Here is a 12,149-nt window from a genome sequence, read left to right as displayed (position 1 = left end):
ATTCACTGCACTGTAGCTTGTAAGGTCAATATTTGAAAACAATGTTTTAAAGGATATAAGTACTAATCCTTGGATGATTTATCCAGATGATGGCACTCAGGAGTTTTTCCTCTCAGTTTTCCTGAAATGTATTGTTTTCCATCTCTCTCTCTCTCCGTGACGTGTGCTGTGAGTGTAAGAACACAGGAAGTTGATTGTTGAACGCATTGCTCAGTCAGTCAGTCATTACGGGGACAGTATGGAGTTCAGGTCTCTCTCTGTGATACTCTGTGAGTAAATGTTCTCTATGTCTTCATTAGAGTGAGAGCTGCTGTATGAAGTTGTTAATATTCAGTCTGAGGGCTCTGAGATGATCAGCTTCTGTGTGATTCAGTAACTGTATGTAGTTCAGATGGTTTACAAGCTTTTCTGTCATGCTGAATTCAGAGTGTGGAGATGCTTTTATAAAGCATTACTGTGGCATCCAATATACACTCACCGGCCACTTTATTAGGTACATCTTTTCAATGCTTGTTAACACAAATAGCTAATTAGCCAATCACATGGCTGCAACTCAATGCATTTATGCATGTAGAGGTGGTCAAGACAACTTGCTGAAGTGCAGACTGAGCATCAGAACGGGGAAGAAAGGGGATTTAAGCGACTTTGAACGTGGCGTGATTGTTGGTGCCAGTCGGGCTGGTCTGAGTATTTAAGAAACTGCTGATCTACTTTGATTTTCACGCACAACCATCTCCAGGGTTTACAGAGAATGGTCCAAAAAAGAGGAAATATACAATGAGCGGACGAAAATGCCTTGATGTGAGAGGTCAGAGGAGAATGGGCAGACTGGTTTGAGATGATAGAAAGGCAACAGTAACTCAAATAACCAATCAAAATCTCTGAGGAATATTTCCAAAACCTTGTTGAAAGTATGCCACGAAGAATTAAGGCAGTTCTGAAGGCCAAAGGGGGTCCAACCTTTAACTTGCAAGGTGTTCCTAATAAAGTGGGCAGTGAGTAATCTGTATTGATATTTAAAATGGATCATTTGGAGATTGGAACTTGAGTATTGATTACCGATCAAGTTTTCAGGTCTTCAAGTCTGTGTTCATCTCGTTATTTCCTTCATTATTTAAAAGACCAATATTGGTACTATGCCGAGACCACAAACATTCTGGAACTTGTTGCAGCATCTCCTCTCTCAGAGTCCGAGTCCATCTTAGCACTGCAAATTGACTCATGATTCATCTGCACAGTTTGTGGCTGTCCCGGTCCTTGAGCAGAGATCATAATCTAAATAAATTGCAGATCCTCACTTCTCCAAATGGCAAAATTCACTTTTACCGGTACAAAAACAGCTTCCTCTGCTTCTGCCATTATTTCTCCTACATGCTTCTGCTCATATCCCTCAGATACCAACAAAGTCACATGTGGCACGCTCTTCTCAAGATCAAACTCTTGATGCAAATAATCACCTCTAACTATATTCATAGCTGCTCCTTGTGGTCTCAAAATTATGGAGCACGAACGTTGAACTTACTTTGGTTGAGAACATAACCAATCCTGTGAGTTCGATTGGGCATCATTCTTGAAATACTTGAGCGTGCAGTGGAATGGATACTCCGGAAGCTTCACATCAGGCATATTTGCTACAATAAACTACACACAACTTAGCTGGCTCCAAAAAATCTGCACTAAGATTTCCAGTCCAAAATACTAAAGAAGCTTCAGTCTCTGTTGTCATGAATAACTTGTCAACAATATCATTTGGCACTTCCACCAGACAGCCGTCTTTATTGTACAGTTTAATCTACACGAAGCATCTCTTCCCAAAAGTGCAATAGGTTTATGTTCTGACACTAATATGGGTATTTTAGTCTTCAGATTTTTATAGCAGAGCTCAACTGGTTCAGTAAGAAGAATCAGCTGTTTCACTCCCTCTAACCCGATTGTTAGAATCCATTGACCAGACATGGGGAGACGTATAGCATTTTCAGGCTGAATACAGGTGAAAGCAGCTCCGCTAGTTGGTTCTCCAGTGCCTTTCAGCTTTCTGATCTGGTAGATTTATCCACGTATGAAAGGCATTGGTCTATAAATCTTTCAACCTCTCAAAGCCCTCCTTTTGTCCTCTTCTATTCTGGTACTGGAAAAAACCCTCTCCAAGTCAAAGGACCCTTACTCTGAGTCTCCATCGCTGTCTCTGTTCTCACTTTCGTTAGAGCCATCATCTCCTGAATCCTCTTTCCTCCATATTTTATCTCTCTCTCTTCCACTCTAACCAACCACAAGGATTCAGTATCTTATAAGCCCACTAGGTCCAATGAGCCACTCAATATGATTTGCTAGTTATTATTATTTACTACTACTACTACTACTACTACTACTACTACTACTACTACAACATAAATCTTCCAATAGTATATCATGACCCACAGATTGTATTTCCTAGTACTATTTTCTTTGATTTATTTAAATATTTATTATTATAAATACTTTTACGTTACATTTTTCTTTACCCACATACACAAAATATCCTCACTGATCTCCACACACACGGAACAAGCTGTGAAAAGTTGACACATACACACACACACCTGGAACAAGCACCTCACACACACACTGGCCAAGTCTAGTGGCAGTAATACAACAGCAAAATGGCAGGCTAAACTTGATGCCTTCGATGGTTCAACAGGCAACTGGATGATGTATATTGAGAGGATTGAACAATATTTTGAGGCAAATGATATGTCTGTGTTGATCAGTGCAATGGGAGGAAACGCTTACAGCTTGTTGAGAAACTTACCGGCACCGGACAAGCCTGCAGAACTCAGCTTCAGTAAAATTGTGGAGACCATGCAAAACCACTCGTGTCCAAAGCCCTTGCTAATCGTGGAACGTTTTCGGTTGCATAAGCGTAATCAGAACGAGGGAGAGTCTGTTTCAGCATATGTGGCTGAACTAAAGGAACTGTCTGAATATTGTGAATTCGGTGATGGGCTTAGTGATGCACTAAGAGATCGCTTAGTTTGTGAACTCACCAAGAGAGAGCAGTGGAACTTGCTTTTTCAATGGAAGCCGCTGCTAGAGATGCTACAGAGCTGCAGTCAGGAGCAAAAGTAAGTGTACACAAACTTTACTCAAAACTAAGTGCAGTAGGACCAAGTGAACAGTGTTATCGCTGTGGCAGAGACTGCCACGCAGCAGCTGAGTGCAGATTTAAAGCAGAAAAACGTAGGAAGTGTAACAAGGTTGGTCGCATCCAAAGGTCTTGTTGGCCAGTGAAAAATAAAAACCACAGTAACGACAGAGACACGGTTAAGAAAACCAGACAAAATTTCACAAAACATTCAGAAGTGCATGCTGTGGATCAGCACTTGAATAGTGATGATGACATAGGACTAGGCAGCCTGGACATTTCTCAAGTGAAAGTAGACAGAAAACCACCAATATGGCTCACCCCTGAAGTAAATGGGAAAATGGAACTAGATACTGGGTTTGCAGTATCTGTTATTTCCCAGAGTGAATATGAGCAGTGTTTCAAGGGCACTGCACTGAAGCCATCTGATATCCATCAGAAGACTTACACAGGAGAAAGGATCACACCAGTGGGTGTTATGCCTGTGAATGTGAAGTACCAGAACCAACAGAGTATGCTGAATCTGTATGTAGTCAAATCACATGGACCGGCACTCTTTGGCCGAGATAGGCTGAAACAAATACAATTGGATTGGAGATCCATCTACAGCATATGCACCATTCCCGCCACAGAGGTGTCCACAGAAACAGAACTGAAAAGGGTCCTGGAAAGTGCAGCAGATGTTTTCCAAGATGGAATAGGCACACTCAAGCACATCAAGGGCAAAATTGATCTGAATGAAAATGTGTCACCAAAACTTTACAATGCTAGACCTGTTCCTTACTTCATAAGAGAAAAAGTAGCAAGTGAGTTGGATCGTATGGAAGCAGAAGGAATTTTGTCAAAAGTGGACTGGAGCCCATGGGCAACACCAATAGTACCTGTCACCAAGAAAAATGAAGCTGTTCGAGTGTGTGGAGATTTCAAAGTTTCCATTAATCCTGTGCTAAAAGCGGAGCAATACCCACTTCCCAGAATTGATGACATTTTTGCTAATCTATCTAGAGGGCAACATTTCTCCAAGATTGACTTGGCTGAGGCTTATCTCCAAATGGAAATAGAGGAGGAATCCACGGTGTATCTTACTATAAACACACACAAGGGCCTCTATCGTTTCAATAGGCTTGTTTTCAGTATTGCGTCAGCACCAGCACTTTGGCAGAGGGCAATGGATCAGGTGCTTCAGGGCTGTCCTGGCAGGTAGTGTTGCTTGGATGACATCATTGTGACAGGAGAAAATGCACAGAAGCATCTTCAGAAACTAAAAACAACACTGGCAAGGCTTGCAGAGTATGCACTGAGGGCTCGTCGTGACAAGTGCAAGTTTTTCAAGCCCAGTATCACTTGTCAGACGAACGGTGCAGGGGAAACAGCTGCAATAAGATGCAAGTGTCTGCAGAGAAGCTCGTCACTTCTTAGTTGGCCAAACTGTCCTGGCAAGAGATTACAGAGGTAATCAAAAATGGATATCCGGTACGATTGCAGCATGCACAGGACCACTCTCTTACACCGTTGAGGTTGCACCAGGAGTCATATGGAGATGACACATTGATCAGAGGGAGACTCCGACCGATAGTTGAACCTCAGATTGAGGAGGAACAATGTGAACAATGGACCAGCTTTTCACCCTCTCACTGTTTGTTGAGGGGGCATGGGAGTTTGCCAACCCAGTCTACATGTGTTTTGTGGACTTGAAGAAGGCTTATGACCATGTTCCTTGAGATATCTGGGAGTTCCTTCGGGAGTATGGGGTGCCGGGGCTACTACTCTGGGCCATCCAATCTCTGTACTCCCGGAGTGAGAGCTGTGTCCGTATACTCTTCCTCTTTGGCTCTCAACAAAGGCGGTCGCACTTTCTCCCTCTCCTCTCCCTTATCTCTCCTGCTTTGCTTCTGTGTCTAGTCTACTGTCTGAGCTCTTTACTGAGAGACTCTCTCCGCGCTGTTCTTCAAACCTAAAAAATGGATTTGATCAAATGGTATCTCAACGCAATTGACACCATCTTCTCGATGAGAAGTTCTGGTTCGGGGGAACCAGCCTGTCCTGCCGGAATGTTTGCAGCTGGCTACATGATGGACGCATGGGAGAGGTGGCATGTCGTGTGCCTGGTGGCTCTCTCCGTGGAGGATATTGAGGACGTCTACCTATTCGGAACCATGATCACAGGCGTTTTGCTGATTGGATTAGGCATTGCCCTAGTGTATAGAAAAATTCGCAGAATGGGGGCAGCTGTCCACGGCCCCTTGAAGCTGCCCGACATGATTGACGTGGTGGGCAGAGCTGTCAACACTCAGACTTTGACTAAGTCTTACCCTGGATAACATCGTGGAGAAGTTGGCGGCTTTGCAAAGGAAAATGGATCGTTGGAGTGACCACAATGGACTTGGTGAGTTACCATAAAAACTATGGCTACTTGCTCGAAGCCTGCAAAACCTTCTTATTTGCTTTCGGCTCCCCGTATCAGCGCGGGCCTTGGCCTTGGCTGGTACATCAGATCTCCCCCAGAGGAACACTGCTGCGAGACGCTCTCTTTATCCTCCTCCACTTCCCTGGATCTGCTGATTGTTGACTCTGCCTGGGCCCGATCAAGGTTGTCTCCATGGCAATTTTGCTATGTTATCGCCATACCACCCTGCGAACTGAGATACCTGGACTGGGATGCCGAGCAGGGCGCCTTCTTCAGGCCCTTATCCCGTTGCAAGTCATGGACTCTGTGTGTGTGGAACTGTGTGCTAATGCTGAGGTGTTTTTTTCTCTCTGTTCCCAGACTGAGTTTCCTTAGGAACTGGGGGCTGGGGGGGGGTCGTCTCCTCCCTCACCCAATGTATTCTTTTTCTCTGTAGTTTTTCCATTATTCCTGTCTTCCTGTCCTGTCTCCCCCCTTGTCACATTGTATGTGCTTGGACGGGTTGATCAAAATTTCGCTGGTTACTTTGGTGACTATGTGACAATAAAGGCTTCATTCATTCATTCATACTCGGCCGTAAGTCAGACTCTTTCAGTGTTAGGGCACAACCCTGGCAGAGTCCAACGCTATCTCCACTCTTGTTTGTGATATTCATGGACAGAGTGTCAGGGCATAGCCAGGGTCAGGAGGGCAATATGTGCGGAGGCCGGAAGGCGGCATCTCTGCTATTTGCAGATGATGTTCTTTTGGAAGAAACACATGGATGCCTCCAGTGCTCGCTGGAGCAGTTTGCAGCTGAGTGTGAAGCGGTTGGTATGCGGCACCTCCAAGTCTGAGTCCATGGTCTTGGCCCAGAAAAGGATGGTATGCACACTCCAGGTAAGGGGAAAGGACCTGCTCCAGGTGGAGGAGTTTAAGTATCTTGGGGTCTTGTTCACGAGTGATGGGAAGCGGCATCGTGAGATCGGCTGCAGGCTGGGACAGGCGGCAGCAGTAATGCGGTCACTGTACTGGACTGTAGTGGTGAAGAGGGAACTGAGCCATAAGGCAAAGCTCTCGTTTACCGGTCGGTGTACATCCCGACCCTCACCTATGGCCATGAGCTGTGGGTAATGACCGAAAGAACGAGATGGCGAATACAAGCGGACGGAAATGAGCTTTCTCCATCGGGTGGCAGGCTACACGCTATGTGATAGAGTGAGGAGCTCAGTCATCCGAGAAAAGCCGCTACTCCTACATATTGAGAGGAGCCAGCTGAGGTGGTTCAGGCATCTGATCCGGATGCCCCCTGGACGCCTTCCGGTGGGGGTGTTCCAGGCACAGCCTACCAGGACAAGACCCCGGGGTCGTCCTAGGACCTGCTGGAGGGATTATATCTCCAAGTTGGCCTGGGAGCGGCTTGGGGTCCCCAGGAATGAGCTGGATGAATTTGCGGTGGACAGGGTCATCTGGGAGTCTCTGCTCTCCCAGCTGCTACCACGACCCTATCTGGACTAGCGGTCAACGATGATGATGACGGCGACATTGATCAGCTGAGGAGGACACAGATGCCCATTAGTAAAAAGTCATCTGAGGTGTTCATAGCGCCTCCTGCTGTTCCAGAGCTGTCTACACCTGAGGAGTTACACACTCCAACAACAGAGACACCCGCACCTGCTTCATCTCCAAAGCAGACTGACTGTGTTGGCAATAAAAGGCACTACCCCATTAGGGATAGGAAGGCCCCAGAACACTTGGACCTTCAGTGGACATTTTTAAAGAAAAGAAAAAGAAAAGAAGCAGGAGTGTAACTCCCTCCAAGTTGAAAAACGGACACAAGGCGTTCCTGATTTTTACTGGCATTTAATCGGACACAGGTGTCACTAACGATGCCGTGAGAACTGTACAAACATAAAATAATACATTTTCATACAGTAAGGGATTCTCTTAGAGAATAGACAATAAGAATATGATTCAACAACATAAAATATTCACAAATCAGTGGCTTGACTTACAAACAACATCAGTAAATTCTGTATAGTCCTTGAGGCCACGTAATTTGCGACGTAATTGGCCACGTAAGCAACTTGACAAGTCTTTCACAGATAAACATCTTATTTCCGATACACACACATTAAAATACAAATTGCATACCTCATTGGCCGCATTAACTTGAAAGGGTTAACAAAAACACATCTCGGAATGTCTTCTTTAACCAAGAGTCAAACTTCGCCGCACGCTTCTCCAAATCTCTAGCGTACGGAGAAAAAAAGAAAACACGTTGCCCTCTACCGAGTGTAGCGTGTAACTGAAAATATCGCTCTATCCCAAACAGCAAATTAAACATTGGTTCCACCCTGGAAACACTTGTAGAACCTTTAAACGTGCAATTTTTAACGATACATATTACAATCAGATTTTAATAAACATACATTATTTTACCTTACTTGAACTTATTTATTGTTACTTCAATCATGAATTTAACAAACTGTATGACTGCCACTGACGGCAGCCACACTCCCACCAAATCACTGGTGATTTCCAACTAAACCTGAATGCAAAGGAAAAATAAAAATGTAAATGATGTCTTAGATCTAACAAACTATTGTTCTGCACTATTCAGCTTCAAGTAGAGTAACTGTTTTGTGAATAGACCTCTCAAGGTATACTGGCTTGTTAACTCTTTTTCCTTGGTCATCCAGTGCTGCATCACTCATTAACAGCTCGAGTTTCCTAATGACTCCATCTTCACTAGGGTACACTTTAGTGATTTTAGCCAGCTTCCACTCATTTCTGGGTAGACTATTGTCCATCAGAATCACAATATCATTGACCTTGGCATTTCTCTGTGTCTTGTACCATTTGTTTCTCTGCTGAAGATTCAGCAAGTATTCCCTTTTCCATCTGGTCCAAAATTCATTGGCCAAGTATTGCACCTTGCGCCACCTTTTGCGAAGATAAAGGTCTTCTTTCACAAACTCACCAGGTGGTGGCAAGACCACTGAAGACTTCATAGTCAGGATGTGATTCGGTGTAAGAAGTTGTGGAGAACTGGGATCATTGAGCAGGTGAGTTGTTAATGGTCTACTATTTATGATCGCCATAACTTCATAAAGGTATGTACGCAAGGATGAAGTGTCAAGTCTTTTGGACGAATGATCTAGGATGGACGTCAGCACACTCCTTATCGTCCTGATCTGCCTTTCCCAGGCTCCACCCATATGGCTAGCAGATGCTGGGTTCATGACAAATTCACAACCTAATTGTTTTAGGCCTTCTTGGTCCATTTTCTTTACAGATTCCAAGAACTCTTGTCTTGCTCCAGCAAAGTTGGTTCCCTGATCTGATCGAAGCTGCCGAACATTTCCACGAATGGCAATCAATGTTCGCAGAGCATTAATAAAAGCGTCAGTTGTCATGTCATCAAGTAGCTCTATGTGCACAGCACGAGAGCACAGGCAAGTGAAGAGTAGACCATAGCGTTTAAGTTCCTTTCTTCCCTCCTTAATGTAAAATGGGCCGAAGCAGTCCATTCCACAATAGGCAAAAGGAGGCGCTGTTTCAACTCTTTCACGTGGTAAATCTGCCATTCTTTGAGCTTCAGCATTTCTTCGGAACTTTCTACATTTGACACATTTGTGAATGTAGGAAGACACAGCATGACTGCAGCCTACTATCCAAATGCCGTTTGATCGTAACTCATTCAAGGTCATCCCACGTCCCTGGTGATGAACGTTTTGATGAAAGTGTCCAATCAGTAATTGTGATATGTGGGTTTTGCTTGGCAAGATTGCTGGATGTTTAATGTGTGCATGTAAATCAGAGCGCTCCAGCCGACCTCCTACTCTGAGCACACCCATTTCATCCAAGAAAGGATTCAGTTTGTGCAGCCTATTTGTGCTGTCCCTTGTTATCTCCTTCTTGGATTTTAGATCTTTGATTTCTTCAGAAAACACTTCCTTTTGGGCGGTAGATATGATGAAAAGCTCCGCCTCTTTTCTTTCCTCAAGACTGGTGACTTCGTTGGTTCTAGACACCAGACCCTTGACCTCCTTGACGCATCGCATGAGTCGTGCAATGGCTTTAACTAGTCTTGTCCAGCTTGAGAACTTTAAGAAATGATTAAGCAGCGAATCTTCTGTCGTCAGTGTCTTATGGACGAAGGTTTTGCGAAGTTCTGGATCTTCAGCTCCCAACTCTCCCACCTTATCATCATAAGCAGGAAGTTTGCTATGCCAGAGAAAATCTGGACCAGTGAGCCAGTTGGAAGTAATTAGTCCCTTTGCTGTCAAACCCCGTGATGCGTGATCAGCAGGGTTGTCCTCAGAGGACACGTATCTCCACTGATCTGGATCGGAACCTTCTTGTATACGTTGAATACGATTGGCCACAAATATGTGAAACCGTCTAGCATCATTGTTAATGTATCCAAGAACGACTTTCGAGTCCGTCCAGAAGAATTCTTGGGCTTGAACTTCCATTTCCCTTTTAAGCAGGTCACTAGTTCGTACAGCAATAACAGCAGCTGACAGCTCAAGCCTGGGTATTGTGGTGACCCTTGTAGGAGTCACCCTGGCCTTGCCAATAACTAGGGAACAGCAGACTTGGTTTGATACACTGATTGCTCTCAAGTAAGAACATTCACCATAACCTTTAACACTTGCATCTGAGAAATGATGCAATTCATATCTTTCAACTTTCTCAAACCCTTCTGGGAGATAACATCTTTGAATCTTAATGTCAGTCAGATTCTTAAGATCCAACAGCCAAGACTCCCACCGTGGTTTGAGATCTTCTGACAATGGCTCGTCCCATCCAATCTTGTCTCGACACATCTCTTGGAGTATTTGCTTCCCGACCAGAATAAATGGTGCCACAAACCCAAGAGGGTCATAGATGGATGCCACAGTTGATAAAACTCCTCTTCTAGAGAGTGGGCGTTCATCCACAATCACTCTGAAGTGGAACTGGTCTGAAACAACACACCATTTGATTCCCAAAGCTCTCTCAATTTGTGACCCTCCAAGCGCCATGTCGCGGTTTCTTACTGAATCTGCACATTCCTCCTCCGGAATGGATGCAAGGACATCATGGTTGTTGGAAACAAACTTGTGAATTCTCAGTTTGCCAGCACTGCTGAGTTCCCTTGCTTCTTTCACCAACCTTATAGCTTCGTCTTTGGTTGCAACACTTGTCAGTCCATCATCAACATAAAAATTTCGTTCGATGAACTGAATAGTTGTTTCACTGTAATGACCTTGCCCTTGGGCAGCGACATGCTTCAACCCAAAGTTTGCACAACCAGGCGACGACGCAGCTCCAAATAGATGTACTCGCATGCGATAGACTGATGGTTGGGCCTGGAAATTTCCACCATCCCACCAGAGAAATCTCAAGTAGTCCTGGTCCTCTGGTTTGACGTGAAATTGATGGAACATGCGCTCGATATCGCACATTATGGCGACTTGTCCCTTACGAAAGCGGCAGAGAACACCTATCAGGCTGTTTGTTAATTCTGGTCCCGTGAGCAAATAGTCATTTAATGACACACCATCAAACCTTGCCGAGCAGTCGAACACGACCCGTATTTTTCCTGGTTTGTATGGGTGGTACACTCCGTGATGTGGAATGTACCACGCAGGACTGCTGTTGATTTCTTCTTCTGGGACCTTTTCTGCATCCCCATTTGTTATGATTTCATTCATAAAGATTGTGTAGTCCTTTTGGTATTGCTTATCTCTTTCAAATCTCCGTTTCAAGCATCTGAGCCTGTGAACTGCACACACCTTATTATCTGGGAGGTTTGGTCGATCCGTTTTGAAGGGGAGTGGCATTTCACAGTGGCCATTCGCTTTAATTTTGATTCCTTCTTCCATTATGGTTATGAAACGCAAATCTTCCTGAGATAACTTTGCGTCTTCAACTCTTCTCTCACTGAAGTCAGACTCCAGCAGTCTCAACACATCTGGTGGAGAAATGAACTCTTTGACCTGAGTTCGGTATATGTATTTCACTTCGGTTGTGAGGTTCTTAGATGTTTGGAGTTGAGGTTTCACGAACTTCGTGATGATCTTGTGACTGCTCCCAATGGCATCACCATAGTCGACACATGGGCTAACACAACCGACTATGCTCCATCCAAGATCTGTTTTTTGAGCAAATGGCTCATTGTCTTTACCTGGTACAACTTCTCGGGCTAACAACGCCTGTGGGCAGTTGTAACCTATGAGCAGTCCTACATCACACTCAATCAATGGCGCGATCTCCTCCACAAGATGCTCTAAGTGTCGCCATGCTCTTGCAGTTTTTGGTGTCGGAATATGACTTAGATTAGCGGGAATGAACTCTCTTGAATAGGTTACAGGGAGAGAGATCTTCTTTGATGAATAGAAACCTCTCACCTGCAGTCCAACTAACCTCTGACTTGGGATAATTGTATTTCTGGATGAAAGTGTGGAGAGTTTTAACTGCACAGGTTCTCCTTTCATTTCCAGAACTTCTGCCTTATCTTGCATGATGAATGTGGTATCGCTTTGGTTATCAAGAAGCGCATATACAAGAATTTCATTCTCTGGATTATTTGATGTGGATAACCACACTGGAACAACTGTAGAGGAGTACATGCTGTCCATGCCTTGCACC

The 12,149-nt window shown here is 44.5% G+C and overlaps 1 protein-coding gene across 1 annotated transcript in view; it reads left to right on the top strand.

Annotated features, from left to right (window-relative positions):
* The first annotated feature begins 221 nt into the window (after positions 1-221).
* The window catches only part of LOC108416225 (carcinoembryonic antigen-related cell adhesion molecule 5-like), a 68,147-nt gene continuing 56,219 nt past the window's right edge, over positions 222-12,149 (top strand). Inside the window, exon 1 of the mRNA XM_037534697.1 lies at positions 222-269. Within this exon, the coding sequence (XP_037390594.1) occupies positions 239-269 (31 nt within the window). The 5' untranslated portion in view covers positions 222-238. The remainder of the gene's footprint in view (positions 270-12,149) is intronic.

This window comes from Pygocentrus nattereri, chromosome 2, assembly GCF_015220715.1.
Source record: "Pygocentrus nattereri isolate fPygNat1 chromosome 2, fPygNat1.pri, whole genome shotgun sequence".
NCBI lineage: Eukaryota > Metazoa > Chordata > Actinopteri > Characiformes > Serrasalmidae > Pygocentrus > Pygocentrus nattereri.
Note: the sequence above shows the minus strand (reverse complement) of the source record. Positions and strands in the feature narration are given on the sequence as shown.